The sequence below is a fragment of the Vespa velutina genome, chromosome 6 (assembly GCF_912470025.1).
Source record: "Vespa velutina chromosome 6, iVesVel2.1, whole genome shotgun sequence".
NCBI classification, from domain to species: Eukaryota; Metazoa; Arthropoda; class Insecta; order Hymenoptera; family Vespidae; genus Vespa; species Vespa velutina.
Window position 1 is genome coordinate 6,961,888 of NC_062193.1, and position 17,500 is coordinate 6,979,387.

At 30.1% G+C, this 17,500-nt stretch overlaps 3 protein-coding genes and 1 long non-coding RNA gene across 16 annotated transcripts in view; 1 reads left to right on the plus strand and 3 right to left on the minus strand.

Moving 5' to 3' along the window:
* LOC124949978 (RNA/RNP complex-1-interacting phosphatase-like) overlaps positions 1 to 1,551 on the minus strand; it is a 43,744-nt gene extending 42,193 nt beyond the window's left edge. For 2 of the 5 annotated variants that reach the window (XM_047495962.1, XM_047495960.1), the window contains exons 1-2: positions 1,138 to 1,551; positions 54 to 129 (exon numbers count right to left, since the gene is read on the minus strand). In XM_047495962.1, the coding sequence (XP_047351918.1) occupies positions 54 to 129; positions 1,138 to 1,160 (99 nt within the window). In that variant the 5' untranslated portion in view covers positions 1,161 to 1,551. The remainder of the gene's footprint in view (positions 1 to 53; positions 130 to 1,137) is intronic. The other 3 variants (XM_047495959.1, XM_047495961.1, XM_047495963.1) reach the window with 3 other exon arrangements.
* Positions 1,552 to 2,071: 520 nt separating this feature from the next.
* Positions 2,072 to 3,527, minus strand: LOC124949981 (protein DPCD). Its single transcript, XM_047495973.1, has 4 exons — positions 3,387 to 3,527; positions 2,775 to 2,977; positions 2,263 to 2,496; positions 2,072 to 2,197 (listed from the first exon to the last, which is right to left on the minus strand). The coding sequence occupies exons 1-4, from the start codon at positions 3,448 to 3,450 to the stop codon at positions 2,093 to 2,095; spliced, it is 606 nt and encodes a 201-aa protein (XP_047351929.1). The 5' UTR covers positions 3,451 to 3,527; the 3' UTR covers positions 2,072 to 2,092.
* Positions 3,528 to 4,505: 978 nt separating this feature from the next.
* LOC124949885 (segmentation protein cap'n'collar) overlaps positions 4,506 to 17,500 on the minus strand; it is a 96,905-nt gene continuing 83,910 nt past the window's right edge. For all 9 annotated transcript variants that reach the window (XM_047495687.1, XM_047495684.1, XM_047495681.1 and 6 more), the window contains 6 exons: positions 9,148 to 9,445; positions 8,739 to 8,887; positions 8,187 to 8,363; positions 7,943 to 8,041; positions 7,416 to 7,780; positions 4,506 to 7,101 (listed from right to left, as the gene is read on the minus strand). In XM_047495687.1, the coding sequence (XP_047351643.1) occupies positions 6,940 to 7,101; positions 7,416 to 7,780; positions 7,943 to 8,041; positions 8,187 to 8,363; positions 8,739 to 8,887; positions 9,148 to 9,445 (1,250 nt within the window). In that variant the 3' untranslated portion in view covers positions 4,506 to 6,939. The remainder of the gene's footprint in view (positions 7,102 to 7,415; positions 7,781 to 7,942; positions 8,042 to 8,186; positions 8,364 to 8,738; positions 8,888 to 9,147; positions 9,446 to 17,500) is intronic.
* Positions 10,010 to 15,510, plus strand: LOC124949889. The gene is made up of 2 exons (XR_007101193.1): positions 10,010 to 10,532; positions 10,918 to 15,510. It is a non-coding gene; the product is annotated as an uncharacterized LOC124949889 (long non-coding RNA).

Here is a 17,500-nt window from a genome sequence, read left to right on the forward strand (position 1 = left end):
CGCAAGTAAAGCTAGATTACTAGGCATGTTTATTGATTTATTACGATACTTACTTCCTTTAGCGGTACTTTAAACGGCAAGATTTTCGTGCCCTTTATAACTTCTCCGTACGGTTTGTAATCGAGCCATCTATAACACCATACAAATAAAAGATTAAACGAATAAAACTTAATTCATTCTTTTAATTTAAATGTTATATTTATATTAGCCTGTTAACGATAAGATAACAGACGAATTTAACTTATACTTGCTTGTATGTGTGTCTAACGATACAGTTTCTATATGCGATTATGCGTAAAATTATTATCAATGAATATCACGAATGAAACATTATGATTAAAATCGATCGATTTTTGAAAATTTCACTTCGAAAGTTTTTTCCTCAAATCTTATTGTATTCTGAATAAAATAAATTTAATAAATGCATTACACTAATTATTATAACGAGATAAATCTTACCATTGGATAATGACGAAAAAATCTTTTTTTTTCTAAGGTCAACAAAATACAAAAAAGAAAAAAAAAGAAAAATCAAATTCAACGCGAATGTTTTTTTTTTTTTTTTTTTTTTTTTTTTTTTTTTTTTTTTTTTCGAATAAAGCGCCTCGTAACGTAAGATTTACAAACTACTTACTCGCGTCAAATCGTTATATGGTCAATAGAAAAAAAAAAAAAATGAGTCTACCGTTTTACGCCATTAATCGTATTCTTAATATCACGTAACGTATGATCATTTATCATACTTGTATATTAAAAGATCAAATGAAATTTTAATTACGAAAGTATGGGAAAGAAATTCGCGCATTTTTTCGGTCGATAAAATAGTTAACCACCATGTATGTATATATGTATGTATATCGCGTCAAATAATATACATTTCCCGTTACGTATTACATTAAGAAAAATATAATTTTTTACAATTCTATACGAATCCTTAAAAATACAAAACTCTTCCTTTCAAAATATTAATCGCAAAATTATGTTAATGAGCTATCATACGTCGTAATCGCAATACGAAGCGTCACAACCTAACCTCCAAAACAATGTGACCTCCATTTCGTTCGCGTAAACAAGCACTTGTAGCTGCTCGACGTTGTTTCACGTCATATCATTGAGTAAAAATTATGCGAGACTCACCCGTCGGGTACAGATTTCGTCATAATCGTTGCTAAATCAGAAATTTTTTCACCCGAAAATCAAAAGCATTACACTGAAACGTATTACCACACAACCACAGCACATGCACGCAGCAGACAAACGCACTGTTAGACGGTCGCGACGCAGAACGATCGATCGATCTCTCGATTTTCGCGCGCAACAGCGTCCTTCGACCAAAACATTATTGGCCAATTCTACCATACAAATTGTTATCGACCCGATATATAAAAATGTAATATTTACATATTCTTTACGTATAAATATAAATTATTTCGATATAATTTTTATACGAATTAATCATTTAAATATAACGCATCTATCCCAATATTACAAAAAGTAACCTCTATATAAATTTTTTCAGCATATTATATATATAGAATTTTTATATCTACCTCTCTTGATAATATTAATAATTTGTCTGTATGTATATATATAGATATATACATATATGTATATATATATATATATAATTTCTTAAAAATAATGTAAAAATATCATCCAGAATATATTTGGTCTTATTTTCAAAAATCGTTATTGTTGATGAAACTAAAGTAACACAATGTATGTAATATCTAACATAATTTGTTTAAATAAAGATATGTAATGTTAAAGATTCTTTATATTGTTTCTTATTTATGTAAAATTCTTTAGTTCACTATGTAAAATTTCAATTCGTATTATTTTGTATACTCACCAGAAACTTATGTAATAATTGTACAATTTGCTTCAATCAATTCTTCTATATATATATATGTGTGTGTGTGTATTTGTATGTTCTCTCTCTCTCTCTCTATATATATATACATATATAGGACAATAATACCGTCACAAAAGCAACTATTGAACATTTGCTAGGAGTATTTTATAATGCTATAATACTCTCTTAATTTTTAGGCAATATCAGGGACAAGGATTATTAAGAAAATCATTTTTATTAACTAGTTGGGCATTGTACTTCTCCTTCCTTTGTTGCTTTTAATGGTAAAATTTCATTTAATATTTTTTTCTCCAAGTCCAATAATGCAGGCGGTTTCTTGTACTAAAAATATTAAATCTTATTCTCACATTAAACTTTTAAAAAGATAAGCCAAATATATAACATACCGTGATAATAAGAGTGTTATATTGATGAGTATAGGTAATTCTATCCTGTTCAGGTTTTAAATTAATACGCTCTAAATCTGGAACTTTTATTTTTTTAAAATATTTTTTGTTGCTTGTACGTATAGTAATAGTACCATCGTCCTCTGCTGTTATCGAATATACTGATATTGGATAAGGTAAATTTCTAATTCTCCACTCCAAAGCAGTTTTTGTAATTCTCCTAGTAATAAATGGCTGAAAATATATTTCTATTAATAATAAAAAATTTTTTTAATGCAATATATTATTAATGCTAACCAATAAAATAAATTAAATCCATGATATTCATATATAATATGTAAAAATAAAGAATTGTATATAGATTAATCAATGTCTAATTAAATTGTTAAAATTAAAAATTTTATAAATAATAGAATTTAACAATTTTTATAAATGATACGTGATCTTTGTCTTTACACAATATATAATTCTAAACATATAATTCTAAAAATGTATAAATAAAATGTACATACAGTGCTTGAACTTTCCTGTATCCCATAAGTTTCTATATTATTCTTTTTAATTTCTGGATCTCCTATTTCCACAATCCAATCAGTATTTTTAACAAAATTTCCTTTCTCTTTCCATGCCCTGCGTACTAATACATTTGTATCCATATGATATTCTTCTACCATTTCTTTACCATCTTCCATTAAAAAATGTACTTTCCTCCTACCTATATAATTATAAAAGTATTAATATAAAACAAATGAAAATGATATAACTTTATATGAATGCTCAATAAAACTATAAACTTTTTAAAAAGAAATTATGTGACACACATAAATTTTTCAAAACCATATAAAACTCATTAATTTTCAACTTATCGACAATTATCATTTGAAAATGACATCTTAAATTATGATTATTAATGTCTATTGAAAAAATTAATATTAATGTTATACATTATGTTTAAATCACTCATGATCATGACAGTTGATTATTGATCAAACATTTTTCAGGTTAAATTATTATCCTAACACCTGTACATACAAAATAATACTGAAAATATTTCATAAAAATTAATATAACAATTTCCAATGAGATTAATAAAAGAAAATTATTACATATAAAAGTTATCTTACCATCTTGTATGATTGCGGTCTTTTTGGCATTTTGAATGCGTTTCAACCATAAATTAGTCGCCATTAGTAAATAAGTTAAAACCACGAGCTATGTATATGATAGATATAGAATGAAGATTTTTGTCCACTTTGAATCGTAGAGTTCGATTTTACCATCTGTCTACTCTGCACGATATTATCGATTACATATATATATATATATATATATATATATATATATATATATATATATATATATATATATATATATATATATATATAGAGTTAATATTTTCAACAAATCGATAAATATTTAACAAATTATATTCGAAGAATAAGTTTCACGTTGAAACTTGTAATTATAAAATAAAACGTAAAATTAGACGCAACAAATTAGCTCGGTTATAATAACATTTATAATGACGAATAACAAGTATTACAAAATAAGTAATACAAATGTATTAAGATAATCCGAATTTCTGTACGTAAAGGTTATTACGTATAAAGATCCAATAAAATTATAAACAAATAATATATATTGTCGATGTTGAAAGATACGGACGAGAAAAAAAAAAAAGAAAAAAGAAGACAATTCTTTTTTTTTTCTTGTTCGTATCGAATTATATCTGCCACCATTTTTTCTTTCCTTTTTACCTTCTATATCCTTTACATTACACGAATGTGGAATATATTAGCATTGAATAATATAAAACACAATTTTAATAACTTGAGATATTTTTTTATATTCTTTAAATTGATCTAAATATCTGACGATTTAAAAGAGAAATACGCGTTGCTACTTTAACGGTCAGAATGTGATTGAGTGTTTGATTCTACGTATGAACGACGAAAGTTGCGATCTTATTGGCTTATTATTTACCCGCTTTGTTAATGTAATTTTGAAAGTATTAAATAACCAAAAGTAATAATTTTTTCTTTCTCTGTTCTTTTTTCTTTTTTATATATCACTTTATTTATGCCAGACGATTGATTAAAATCTTTATTTTTTTGATAAATTATTTATTTAAAAGAATTATCATTTATATTTTATTTTATATATAACACGTTAATAAAAAAAAAAAAAAAAAATATATATATATATATTTAAAGGTCTTCTTTCAGATATAAGCATACAAACTATTGTGGTACTTTCCCCAGTGATTTATTCAATTTATTTATACAATATAGAAATTTAATGACAAATGGAGATCTTGAATGTATTTATGCAATTCCGTACAAATCAGGTTTATTTATACAATAGCAAAGCAGAGTATTTGTGTATATAGTTTACATAAGAATTTCAATGGTAAAATCTCTGCTTGCAAAGTACGGTACAGCAAAAGGCATCCTACACCCAGTAGTATGAATATAATCGTGCATGTAAATGTTAATAAAGGACTGATTATTATTATTATAATTATTATTATTAATTATCGACATAAACTGGATTTTCTTTTGTTGTTTAATGTTACAATATATATTCAGTTATTACTTTTCTTGTATATGTATTTATATATACAAGTAAGCATATACATAAATACATATATATGTCTTATTTATATTTATAGTATTTATAGAAAATTATACTAACTACATCAATATATACATAAAAAGGCAAATGTGAAATACTCGAACATTTCTCACCTCTTATTTTATAAAAATATCTGTATTTATTGTTTGTTCGTATTTTAATGAATACTCGATATTGTGTAGCATTACAGTATATCGTCCTTGATGTACTCACAAAAATTGTATCATTTCTTATATCGTATTTAGATTATATCACACATATTATCTGAATAGTTTAAAAACATTTCTGAAAGCGACATTACTATGTGTGAAAATCAATACATTTTACAGATCAAATTGTATAACTTTGCAATACTTGAGCAATGTTTCGATCATTTGCCTTTTATCACCCAATATTTTGCTTACTTTATTCCCATTTAAATGCAGATATAACTTTGCATTTCAATCATCTTTCAGAGCATAATCTCTGAATTTTGATTTCTTTGAATCCTCAGATGGAGCATAACCTTGACTTAAAAGAATTTTAGTTTCATAGTCCACTCGTATATTCGCATATTTATATACTATATTGATTTATAAAAAAAAAAAAAAAAAAAAAAAAAAAAAAAAAAAAAAAAAAAAAAAAAAAAAAAAATATTACTTTTCATTCCGAATTTATGCATATCTGATGATAAATCATGCGAACAACGCATAAATTTTGACCTTTTTATGCATTTTATTAAATTGCAGTCATAATCGATGGCTTGCATTAACTAATCACACATTTCGACAAAATCGTTATATATGTATGTATAATATTCATAGATAAATACAATCATACCGAAATGTAATAAACCTTTGTTTTTAAGGACAAAGGAATTAAAAGACAGCACAATCACTTATTGTGAAAGAAGTACAACAGTGCGTACTTGCACTTGGTAAAGTTAACTAATGTATGTATCCTAAGCATAAAAAGCAGGAAGAAGAGTACTGGAATAAGAGATCAATTGCGCACTTATTTGATCGTGGCGATTCTCATCTATAATTTTACGATTAAAATTGAACACTTTTAAACTTTGCCAAAAATAATATAAAAAAAGGGGAAAAAAAAAAAAACAAAAAAAAAAAGAACCAAGTCCAAAAGTAATCATCGTTTAAGTCTGTCGTCCGTTGTGCAAGTTCATTTTACTTTTTTCTGTTCTTAGGACACTTTACCATCGTGCTTGGTTTTATTCGTTTTAACAATATGCAAATCCAGGGTGATAATTTAGCATACAAAGTTATGGAGGTAGTTGAAGTGAACACGTAAACGTCTTTCGTAAACAACCATACTGGTAAAATCGCTGCAACAAAAGAAGGTACACAAATATTCTTATTTTATACCGTTTTTATATAAGTTCTCCAAATCTGTTGAAGACATTACATGAGAAACATCGGTCTTCGATTATAGAACTTTCATGTTCGAAACTTCGCTCTTTGAAAAAAAGAATATACATAATACATATACATATAATATTTGACGTAAGTTTCACTGATAAGATACATTCAATGTGAATAACATATATATATATATATATATATATATATATATATATATATATATATATATATATTACGTCTGCAATTTTACCATCATTTTTGGTCATTATATGACCTAAATCGTAGATCATTTCTTTTTCTTTCCCTATCCAGAATCCTCAATATTTTGATAAATATGTACACGATAAACGTACATATATACATACACACATATATATATATATATATATGTATATGTATATGTATATATAATATTACGTAGCTCTTTCGATAAGTTTAATACGCGATTTTTGGCAAATTCGTTGTTCAATCGAATAGCGTGCAAAATATGTCAAATGCGAAGTCATGAAGTCCATTCGACAAAAGGATTGTATCGCAAATATATTTCTCTGGCTTTAACACAAAGCTCGTAAAGTCAACATCATCGTTAACATTGTAATCGTCCTTATGGACTTATTCGCTATTACAACGATAGCGATATTTTCTGAATAATCAATCGTTTTTATAATACGATCCTTTAACAGTTTCATTCCTTGTGTTCAGGATCTGGTTTTGTCTTCGGTTCCATTGATGAAGGATGATGAGGATTTGTTTGATTTCTCGGTACAAGCAAGACATTGCCATCGGCAGATTGTTGAAGACTGTATTCGTATGGATGATATTGATTACCATCGGGATCTCGAAGAGACTAAAAAATAAAAATTATATATTCACAATTGCGCCATCTTTTTATTTGATAATTATTGTTTATATGAATAATATACGAATAATTAGCAATTATTATCAAAATTATCTTATCGAAATGAAATTCAGTTCTCCAATCGTTTCTTGTATTATTAGATACTAATAACAAGTAATAAATAATTTTACTTAGATAATTTAAATGGGTACGTAAAAAAACATTACGATCTTGCAAAAGTAATATAAACATAATGCTTTTGCAAGAAAACGATAGGAGATAGTAGACATTATCGTATGACTATAATAATTCTTTGTACTGACCTGGAAAACGTGGCGATAAAGTTGACTGAACTTGTCTTTAACGCGTTGCCTTTCAAGAAGCATAAAATCATGCTCCCGAATGAGTCTCATTTTACGATCGCGCATCTCTTTTACTTCGTCGGCAAGACTGATGATTTGATCGAGTTTACGTTTGCGACAATTCTGTGCTGCCACTTTATTCTTTCCTCGCCTCCTAATATCACGTATCAGAGATAATTGTGCCTCGCTGAGATCGTATTTGCTTAAACGTTCGTTAAATTCGTCCATAGGTAAATTGATTATGTCGTTCACTGGGATCGGCACATTTAACGCTCTCGCACGTTTCTCATCCCGTGTCAAATGTTCCTCGCTCTCGTTCTTTCGTACTAAATTTTCCAAAAAATCAAAATACGTTACATACATATACACATACACACACACACATACACACACATCCACATATATATATATATATATATATACACATAGAACATGGGATTAAATATTGACTTTAAACAAATCAACGAGACTTAAAAACGTTGTATTACCTTTCTTATCACGAGAAAGGGGACGTTGAAGAGATCCTGAACTTTCAGCGGGCAAGTGATAAGTATGATTATGATGAACGTGCTCGATGGCTGATCGTCCTAAAAAAAGAAACAAAACAAAACAAAAAATAAAATAAAATAAAAGAAAAGAAAAGAAAAAGGAAAAAATTAATTTATACATCAGCGACATCCATTGAGAAAATATCTATAACGTATTTTCTAGATCATATCCGAAAATAATTACCAGATTGATGACGGGTAAAGTCGACACTGCAACTATATTTAATTTCAGACTGTGGACCGGCTGCACCTTCTATCGGGCCTGAATAAGCGTTGCCTGGTGCACCAGCACCGACCGTATGCGAGTCATACTCGTATTTCATAGGGGTGGTTGGATGCGCCGTTCCTCCCAAAGGTGATCCTTATGGGCGAAAGAAGAAGAAGAAGAACAAAAAAAAAAATAGAATAAAAAAGAAAATAAATAAATAATAAGAAATAGAAAATGAGTTATAATGATATTATTCAAATATTCGTCTTCCCGGTTGTTCTTGTGAGTTTGAATGCATTAGCAGTTACGTAAATATATATATAAAAAGAAAAAAAAAAAGAAAGAAAACAGGTAAAAGAAAAAGAAAAACAAGATATGATGAATCTAATATACGTCAGAGACTCTATGAAATGTAATAGATAATAAGAAATTTCTTGCTTTGTTTAATCATTTTATCGGAAGATATTTGAACGCTTATAAACTTTATGAGAACGCTTATAAACTTTATATGACAATTTTTCTACAAACCGGTGCTTTGCTCTTGGAAATATCGTTTGGCGAACATTTGATGTTTTTTCTGTGCAACCGGCGGTACAGTCCTTTCCGGTTGACATCTTGGTGAACCAGCGTTTCTTCCGGAAACGGAATAACTGCAGTCGTAAGGCATTCGGTATTTACTAAAAAAGAAAAATAAAAAGAAAAGAATATATTATCGAGATTCTACATATAATATAGAAAATATCATTTAAATATTTGTTTTTTCTTTTTTTTTTTTTTTTTTTTTTTTCGTATAAAAGAAAATAAAATTAAGATATTTTATTTATTCATAGATAACGATAAAGAATTTGGTTATTTTCATTTAAATATCTTATTCCTTTAAAAATTGTATTCCTCTTAAAAGAATATGATTTATATCAATGAAATATTTTCCATGTACCTAGCATAATCCATGGTGTAATGTGAATCAGCTTGCGTGTGACTGGAATTAGATCCAGTTTCCATCCACTCCCCATCCGAGAGGGATGGCACACGCTCACTGCCCATGCTACTGACGGCACTGTCGCTAGATGCGTCCATCCTCTCGTCTGTGACAGCAGGTAAACTCGTCACACTCGTCAGGGCCGTCGTTGTTGATGTGGTACCACCGGCTGTTTGGACTCCTGGCAATGCAGCCGCTCCGGTTGGCCCAGATGCGTTATTGCTACCATTGTCCAGCATGCGCATGGTGTACATGCCTGTAACAAGAAAATAACTTTTTTAGTTTTCTTATCTCGCATTCTTTTAATAACAAACAGTATCAACGAGATTAAAAAATTCCTATGTCATAAGCGTAGTGAACCAAGAAACAAGAATTTCAAACCTAAATGCGAATGATGAAACACTCGCATTTAAAATATTCGCCAAAATGGGCATAGATTTTTCTAAATTTCAGAAAGCAACCACGTTTTAACTTCTATTTCGCGCTCGTAAAACGAACAATCCATAAACATACGTACTTAACATCAACTGGAATGACTTTTTTGCAATCGTGACATTTTCTACAACCGGTTTCGTAAGAGATGCCGTGAGTGAGAATCTTCCTAGCAAATTCACTTTACATGATCAGCACCAATGACACAATGTGAATATATGCTACATACAAAATTCTTTTATCGAACTCGAACCTGATATTAGAAATATCATTTATTTATGTTAAAGAACAGAGACTCCGTCTCCGTCATTGATACATTTCTTCTTGGACAGGAAGACATTAGAGATTTATCGATCGATTAAACAAAAAGGCAAATAATTGGAAAGCTCAAGGTTCGCCAATGTGAACCGATATGTATATATATATATATATATATACGATATATATATATATATATATATGTACCGTTGATCGCTATAAAATATATAATATGACTTAATATCGGTCAACCATCAAGCTGGTTCATAATTGCGCAAGAAATTGTTAATAGACGACAAATGACGAACTGAACGATTCGTTTGCTTTTATTTACGCTCTAAGAGATTTTCCCTTTTTTTAAATATTATTTATTTCCTTCAGATAATAATAGTTATATTCGGACTTTAAACGAGTACTTATACGCGGGTGAGAATCTTGAGATGATTATCGTCAATGAACGCGAGCGCACGTTGATAGGAATTTCCCAGAAATACATATTGAGCGCGTCATGGTCAAATCGCGGGACAGATATAAACACGTAATTCGTTTCGTGTTTCAGTCATTGATATCATGTGCTTGAAGACGTGTTGGTTCGCGTTATTTCTATGAATCTTGAACACCTTTGTAAAAGGATATTTCGCAACGTGAAACGTGTAATATATATTATTACTCAATTTTATAAGCTCCCGTCGAATGCATTTTATTTATGATTATTTTTTATTATCGCTTTTTAATCTTTTTAAATACCGTTTCATATATTTCCAATTTTATTACGTAAAGTAATAAAAAATAAATGAATAAAAAGAAAAAGAAAAAGAATAATTAAAATAAAAATAAAAATACAAATAAAATAATAATAATAATAATGACAACAACGACAACAACCATAATAATAATAATAATAATAATAATAATAATAATAATAATAATAATAATAATGTTATATTTCCTAAGGGACGAAATAAATTATGATCTTTTTTTCCCCGAAACTTTATCAATCAATTTATCTATTTTGATTCTAATGAACGATCATTACAGTTTTTCTTCGAAATATATCAACGCATCGATCATGAAAAATATGGACGTCATTAATTGAGGCACACGCTCTAACAAAGAACGAAAGCTACGTTCATTAACCTTTTGTTAGTCATGAGGAGAGGTAAAGAAAAAAATACACAAAAAAAGAAAAAGAAAAAAAAAAAAAAAAAAAAATAGGCGATATTAATAATTAACTCTCGCCATGAATATACACTGTGCAACGTTTTCAAACGAGAAAACAGGATATGAACGTTGGTATACGAGCGATCGAGTGACTGCTATGCCCGTTACAAATGCAAATTCGTAAGTGCGACCGATAAGAATCAATTACATTCTATCTTAGTAAATTATAATTAAACATTCAACATTATTATTTACACGATCTTTGGTTGCTATTTCAATCGCCACATTGCAACATACAGTATGCAAATTGATTATCCAAATTTGATGACTTGGTATGACTTTTGATATCTTTACGATAACATACGATAATTTCTTTTATCAATGACCAATCGACAGTCGAATTTTATATCGAATGGTCACATGAAAGGCGGATAGTATGATATAATATTATATAATGCAATTTTTATTTACATAAACATGTTACGTAAATTAGATGCACTTTTAAAGAACTTTGAAAGCAAATAATCATCGTCGACATTGATACCGAAGGAAAATCAAACGGTTTTAGTCGCAATTTTCAAGAAATTTCGTGATAATTTCATTCCTTTTTTTTCTTTTTTTTTTTTTTTTTTTTGGACATATATAATTTCAATTATCCTATACAAATTACGAGCCCGAAAAATAGATTAGAAAGGGAAAATATTTATGAACGATTAGAATTAAGTTACGAGTGAAAGAAAGAGAGAAAGAGAAGGAGTGAAAGAGAGAAAAAAAAAATAAATAAAATCGATTTTGAAGATATACAAAGATATTTATACATTATCTATATATTACACACACACACATACATATATATATATATATACATATATATATATATATATATATATTATGTACCGATTTGACGATAAAGAAGAACTTCGTTGTGTGTGGCGAGTACCCTATCAATCAGTTGAACAAATTGAGTTACATGTGGGTCGATGGCATATCGGACACGTGATGCGCCTTCGTACGTATAACGCGATCAAATGAGCCTGCGTTTGCTCACGTACACGTACTTACGTATACATATTGTGTTTCCCGCTTCGTAACCAGACGATCGTTGGACGCCATTCATATTTTTCTTGGCTTTCGGTCATATGTCAGGGTCGATAGGTGATCATATGTGCATATATATTTGTACATATATATATATATATATATAGATATATATATATACACTGTAATCTAAAGATGGAAATTAGGATGACGTTGCATTTTTCTTTAAGATTTATTTATTAATCGAATATATATGCTCGTAAGCGAGTGCGTTCACGAAAACACGAAATAAGAAATAGAATGAACGCGAAAATAAGGCGTGAGCTTTCATTGACTCTGATCGTCGTTCTTGATCGATGATAAAAAAAAAAAAGGGGGGGGGGAGCAAAGGAACGAAAAGAGGAAGATAGAAAAAATAAATATACGGAAAAGTAAAGAGACATTTAAAACGAACGAGAGACATTCTTCGATCGATCTGAAATTACCTACTTGGTATGTACATGATAACTCCCATGGTCGCCATTCAAGCCCTTCCTCTCAAGATTTCTTTATTTCTTCCAATCGATCGATAGAATCCAATAACTTCTCCTTTTCTCTTTTTCTTTCGTTACATTAATCTTTCTCAATCGCAACGACTCTTCTTCGTCGTTAAATCTTCAAGATTTTGATGATATTATAAATACTGTAGTGCCTGTAGTAATGCATATTTAATAAGAGCATAGAAGTGAAAGAATAAGGAGAAGAAGTTCGAAGAAACGAACGAAGACACGCTCGAGATATCTTTTTTCCTTGATGAACATCGAGCTTATAATGTTTAACACCTTCGCTCGACTAAATGTTCCTTTCTCTCTTTCACAATAACCTTCTTCTCGTGCTTATTATAGACGACGAACACACTATCATAATGTGTATTAATTTAATCGTAGAAACGACCAAACGAAATCGTTTCGATTAATTTCGTTTACATTGAACACCAAATAACCAGAGACGTATTATCACATAACTTCGAACTTCATTAATTATATCAATTCATTAACTATATAAATCGATGAAGATTTTCACGAAGAAGAATTGAAACTTTAATATCAAAGAGTCATCTCAGTTTCTTCTTAAAGTCATCCACAAGATACGATTACGAGAAACACTTCTTTATAACTGACACTCCCGTTCTTTGTCACGACACACATACATGTACGAGTTACGCTGACAGCAGATAACGTGTTAGAACTTCACAGAAATACAAAACATCGCGATGATACTCGAGAGAAAATATAGAAACGATTTCTCGAATAATACTCGTACGTTTTAATTTTTCTTTCTAAATTTTCCATTTTACTTCACTAATTTTAATCACACTTTAACTCTACTTCTCTCTCTCTCTCTCTCTCACTCTCTCACTCTTTCTTTCTCTCTTTGTCTCTCTTGAAAGAAAAAAACGGATAAAAAAAAAAAAAAAAAAAAAAAAAAAAAAAAAAAAAAAAAAAAAGAAAAGAAAGAAAGAAAAGCAAGATCGTAAAATAGTTTTCACTTTGTTAAAAACTTATTGAGAAAGCTCTTGGTTCCATACGTATGATCGTGAAGAACGCGTAAACATAACTATTTAAATATCTGCTCGTATCCGCAAGTCTGACCCGACACGGGGCGTCACCACTCGCATGGCGAGAGGCTCGAAAGACCGAGGAGGCTTCGGCTTTTCTCCTCGGCATTGGACGATAGTCGAAGAACGGTGGGAGAGACGATGACGGGATCGTCGTATGTCTTCTGCACGAGCGGAGAAACAAACGTGCCGAAAAACCATTGACTTTGCGTTAAATAACAATATCGTTCATAAAACGTCTATGTACGTATATATTATACGTTTCAAACACGAAATCAAACGGGTTTTCTTTTTCTCCTCCCTCTCAAACGGCGCCTCCCCCTCTCTCTCTCCCCACCCACTTCCCACCTTTGAGTTTTTACGATATCAAAGAAGTTTCATTTAATGCATATGTTTTTCTATGAAAATATAACGATAATATCGTGCACGATAATATCGATCATATTGAAATAATTGTTCTTTAATAATTGGCGACCACACGATAATATTATTTTCAGTTAAAAAGTATCGCGACATCGTATTATATAGATCTCAAGAAAGAATAAATAAACTTTACGAAGGCGTTTAACGACGGTCTCGTCGAAGAATTTAATCAATTAATAGACGCGTAACGTTAGAATGTAACGTGAGAGTTCTTGTAATGCAATCATACGGCCTACGAACATAAAGAAACGTAAGCACATAAGTATGTAGATACGTACGCGGTAGTCATTCCTACTTTCACCGTCGACCGTGGGTGGGTGGGTACACTTGGTGAATATCTAACTACGCAACTAATAATTATTATCGTTCGCATCTGTCCGTAAGATTGAAATCGATATATGACCTAACCCTTTTATTCTTCTTGTCGACAGATTATTTAAAACAAAAAAAAAAAAAAAAAAAAAAAAGAAAAGAGAAAAAAAAAAGAAGAAGAAACAAAAAAAGAAAAAAGAAAATTCAAAGACAAACATGCATACAAATCGCAGAATGCCATATACCAATGGATATGCATGAGAGAAGCATAACACGTCACGCGTTCGTACATACATAAATCGGTATAACGATTTTATGCACCGTTTATTTACGCTTCTACGCGTCACGCATACTAATCGCGACTTAGACTATCTATAGGATTATCGTTTTTTCTTGATTGCCGCTTTAAAATTCGATCATTATCGTCGTTAAATAATAAACACGTTGCTACTTCGCAACAATGTGATACATTACTTCATTCTAATTAGATATCTACCTTTTTTTAATTCTTTATTTGATTTAAATACACATATGTATTATATCCATTAAAATTATGAGAAATTCATTTCACTTTATTTATTTTCGAAGGAATAATATGTAGATGCAATTTTTATTCTCGATACAGCTCCGCTGTGATCTCATCCTCGTGATGATTTCTAAACTCGAAATTCCAAGGATAAGCGCAACGATCTTGTACGCTCGAGCGATCGTGCGAACACGATTTAATAAAAGAAAAAGAAAAAAGACAAAAAAAAGAAAATAAAAAACGATTGGACTTCCTCTTATCGTCACATTTTCTGGACGAGACACGAAAATTCGCATTTATTCTATTTCGTTCACGAAACGATGATCCTCTCGATCTCGTTGATACGATAAAAAGGAAAAAAAAAAAAAAAAATAAACGTTGTTTTGGGACGAAACTCGGATATACGTTCACATTATTTTGCAAGATATTACAAAAATTGATTTATAATGGTCATTCGTAAATGCGATTATTACGATTAATCGAGTTTGTTAATTGGCTTGAGAATGCAATCGTAAAGTGATGTTAGAAAAAAACAAAAAAGAAAAGAAAAGAAAAGAAAAGAAAAGAAAAGAAAAGAAATAAAAAAATAATCACTATAATAATTGTACAGAGTCAACGAATAATTATTTAAAACGTTAAAAGATTACTTTATTACGCTATCATCTGCAGTTTCATGGACATGAGTGTTCTGTTCCATCGATGATAACGATGGAAATTAATCATAGTTAAATAAGAGTTAAAGAGAGAGAGAGAGAGAGAAGCCATATGTTTATTCAAACTCATTCGTTTGGTTCGCCAAGTCTTTCTAGTAACGCCGTATGACTAAGCACCTCGAATATGGATGCGATATCTTTCGACGAATCACGCGTGGCGATAATAAAGAACGCGCAACTATTTATAAATCTTCTTTCGGAAGTTGCCTTCTACATGAGCGTGGCAAAGTTTCTGATCTTAATTATCGTTTTAAACATTGAACAAGACGATACACAATCTCAAGGAACGACTTTCGACCAAATTCGGAAATACGAAAATCATTACTTTTATTGGAATGTCGTTGTCAAGGTTGGTATATACTCGGTATCAGTGTACACGTTCGTTTAAAAGAGATATATACACCTATACAAGTATAAGCCCCAAGCACGACTACGCACGTAATACGATTCTTTATGACGAACGAGGCAAATATTTGAAAGAATCCGAGAGCAAACTTTCGCTCGATTGAGCTTGTAAGAATAAAATCTTATAAAAATAAAATCTTGTTGACTTTGATATCATAGGAAAGAAATTAATATATTTTTATTAGCCAATAAAAGGGAGGAAGAAAGAGAGAGAGAAAGAGAGAGAGAAAGAGAGAGAGAAAGAGAGAGAGAAAGAGAGAGAGAAAGAGAGAAATATAAAAGAAAATAGTCGGCAAAGACGTTATCTTGAAAAGTTGGAGAACATCTTGCCGTTTACTAAGTCGAATCTCTTTTCTCTTTAGTATTGGATATAAAATCGTTTCTCCTATGTCCGCTAAAATGAAACTCGTATAAATTTGCGATAAGCGTAATCTAAAACGGAAAGACACGTTACCGGAAATACAAAATTCCTGCTGTGTTCCTTTCGAGATTATTTCGTGCACTTCTAAACCGATAAGTCCATAAAAGAAGGTTCTTTAAGAACGATAATATTATACTCTTAACGCAATACGGGTTTTAGGTATTTATATTCATTTTATTTTAGCCAACTAGCAACAATTAAGATCCTGTTTCAAGACTAAACGTAGGCAGAACAAATTTTTTTACATTTTAAAACTGCAACGTTTCTTCGAACACACACATATACACACATACACACACATATACGTGAACGACGAATAAAAACATGTGGTCACGTGTGGATAATTTCCGATACCAGTTTCTTTATTCTAAGAAACGCGAATTTATATCGAGGAATGTTACTGGAAAAAGGGCAATTTTGCAAAAAGTTTTATTCAAGTTGGTGTCAAAGAGAAGCTCCATGATAACTTTCGTTTTCAATAACGATCGGTCAAGGCTAACGAGTATATAGAATCGATGATCAGGAGTGTACGAAACAGTGAACAACGACTAAAAATATTTTCTGGATAATATCAAAGAAAATAATCAATAAAACGTGTCTAAAGTCTGATTTCATCTGGGGATTTTTTTTTTTCTTCTCTTCTCTATTCTTCTCTTTTTTCTTTTATTTTTTTCTTCACTTTATTATTCAATGAGCGGATACTTCAGCCACCAACCACCCACGCATAATCAGACGATCGAGATTATTCGGAAAGGTGAACAGCGATTCGAAAAAAATATTTTTTGGGTCGCTCGAAAAAACAAAAAAAAAAAAAAAAAAAAAGAACAACAACAAAGAAAATATTTCCAATATCAGACTTCATATTATTTTTCTCTTGTTGTTCAATGAGTCGAAATTTCATCCATATATATATATATATATATATATCATTTTCTCATGACAATCTTATCGTCGTAAAGTGATATTTATCGGTACTCTAAGAACGTGCATAATATTTGCTGAATCGGTTTTACAATCATTCCAAA

What these genes read in the sequence shown, in the direction of transcription:
- LOC124949981 (XM_047495973.1), bottom strand. Translation starts at nt 3,450, where the DNA reads ATGGCGACTAATTTATGGTTGAAACGCATTCAAAATGCCAAAAAGACC. An exon ending in GACCGCAATCATACAAGATG is followed by an intron (nt 2,978 to 3,386) that starts GTAAGATAACTT and finishes ATAATTATATAG; the next exon opens with GTAGGAGGAAAGTACATTTT. An exon ending in TACAGGAAAGTTCAAGCACT is followed by an intron (nt 2,497 to 2,774) that starts GTATGTACATTT and finishes ATATATTTTCAG; the next exon opens with CCATTTATTACTAGGAGAAT.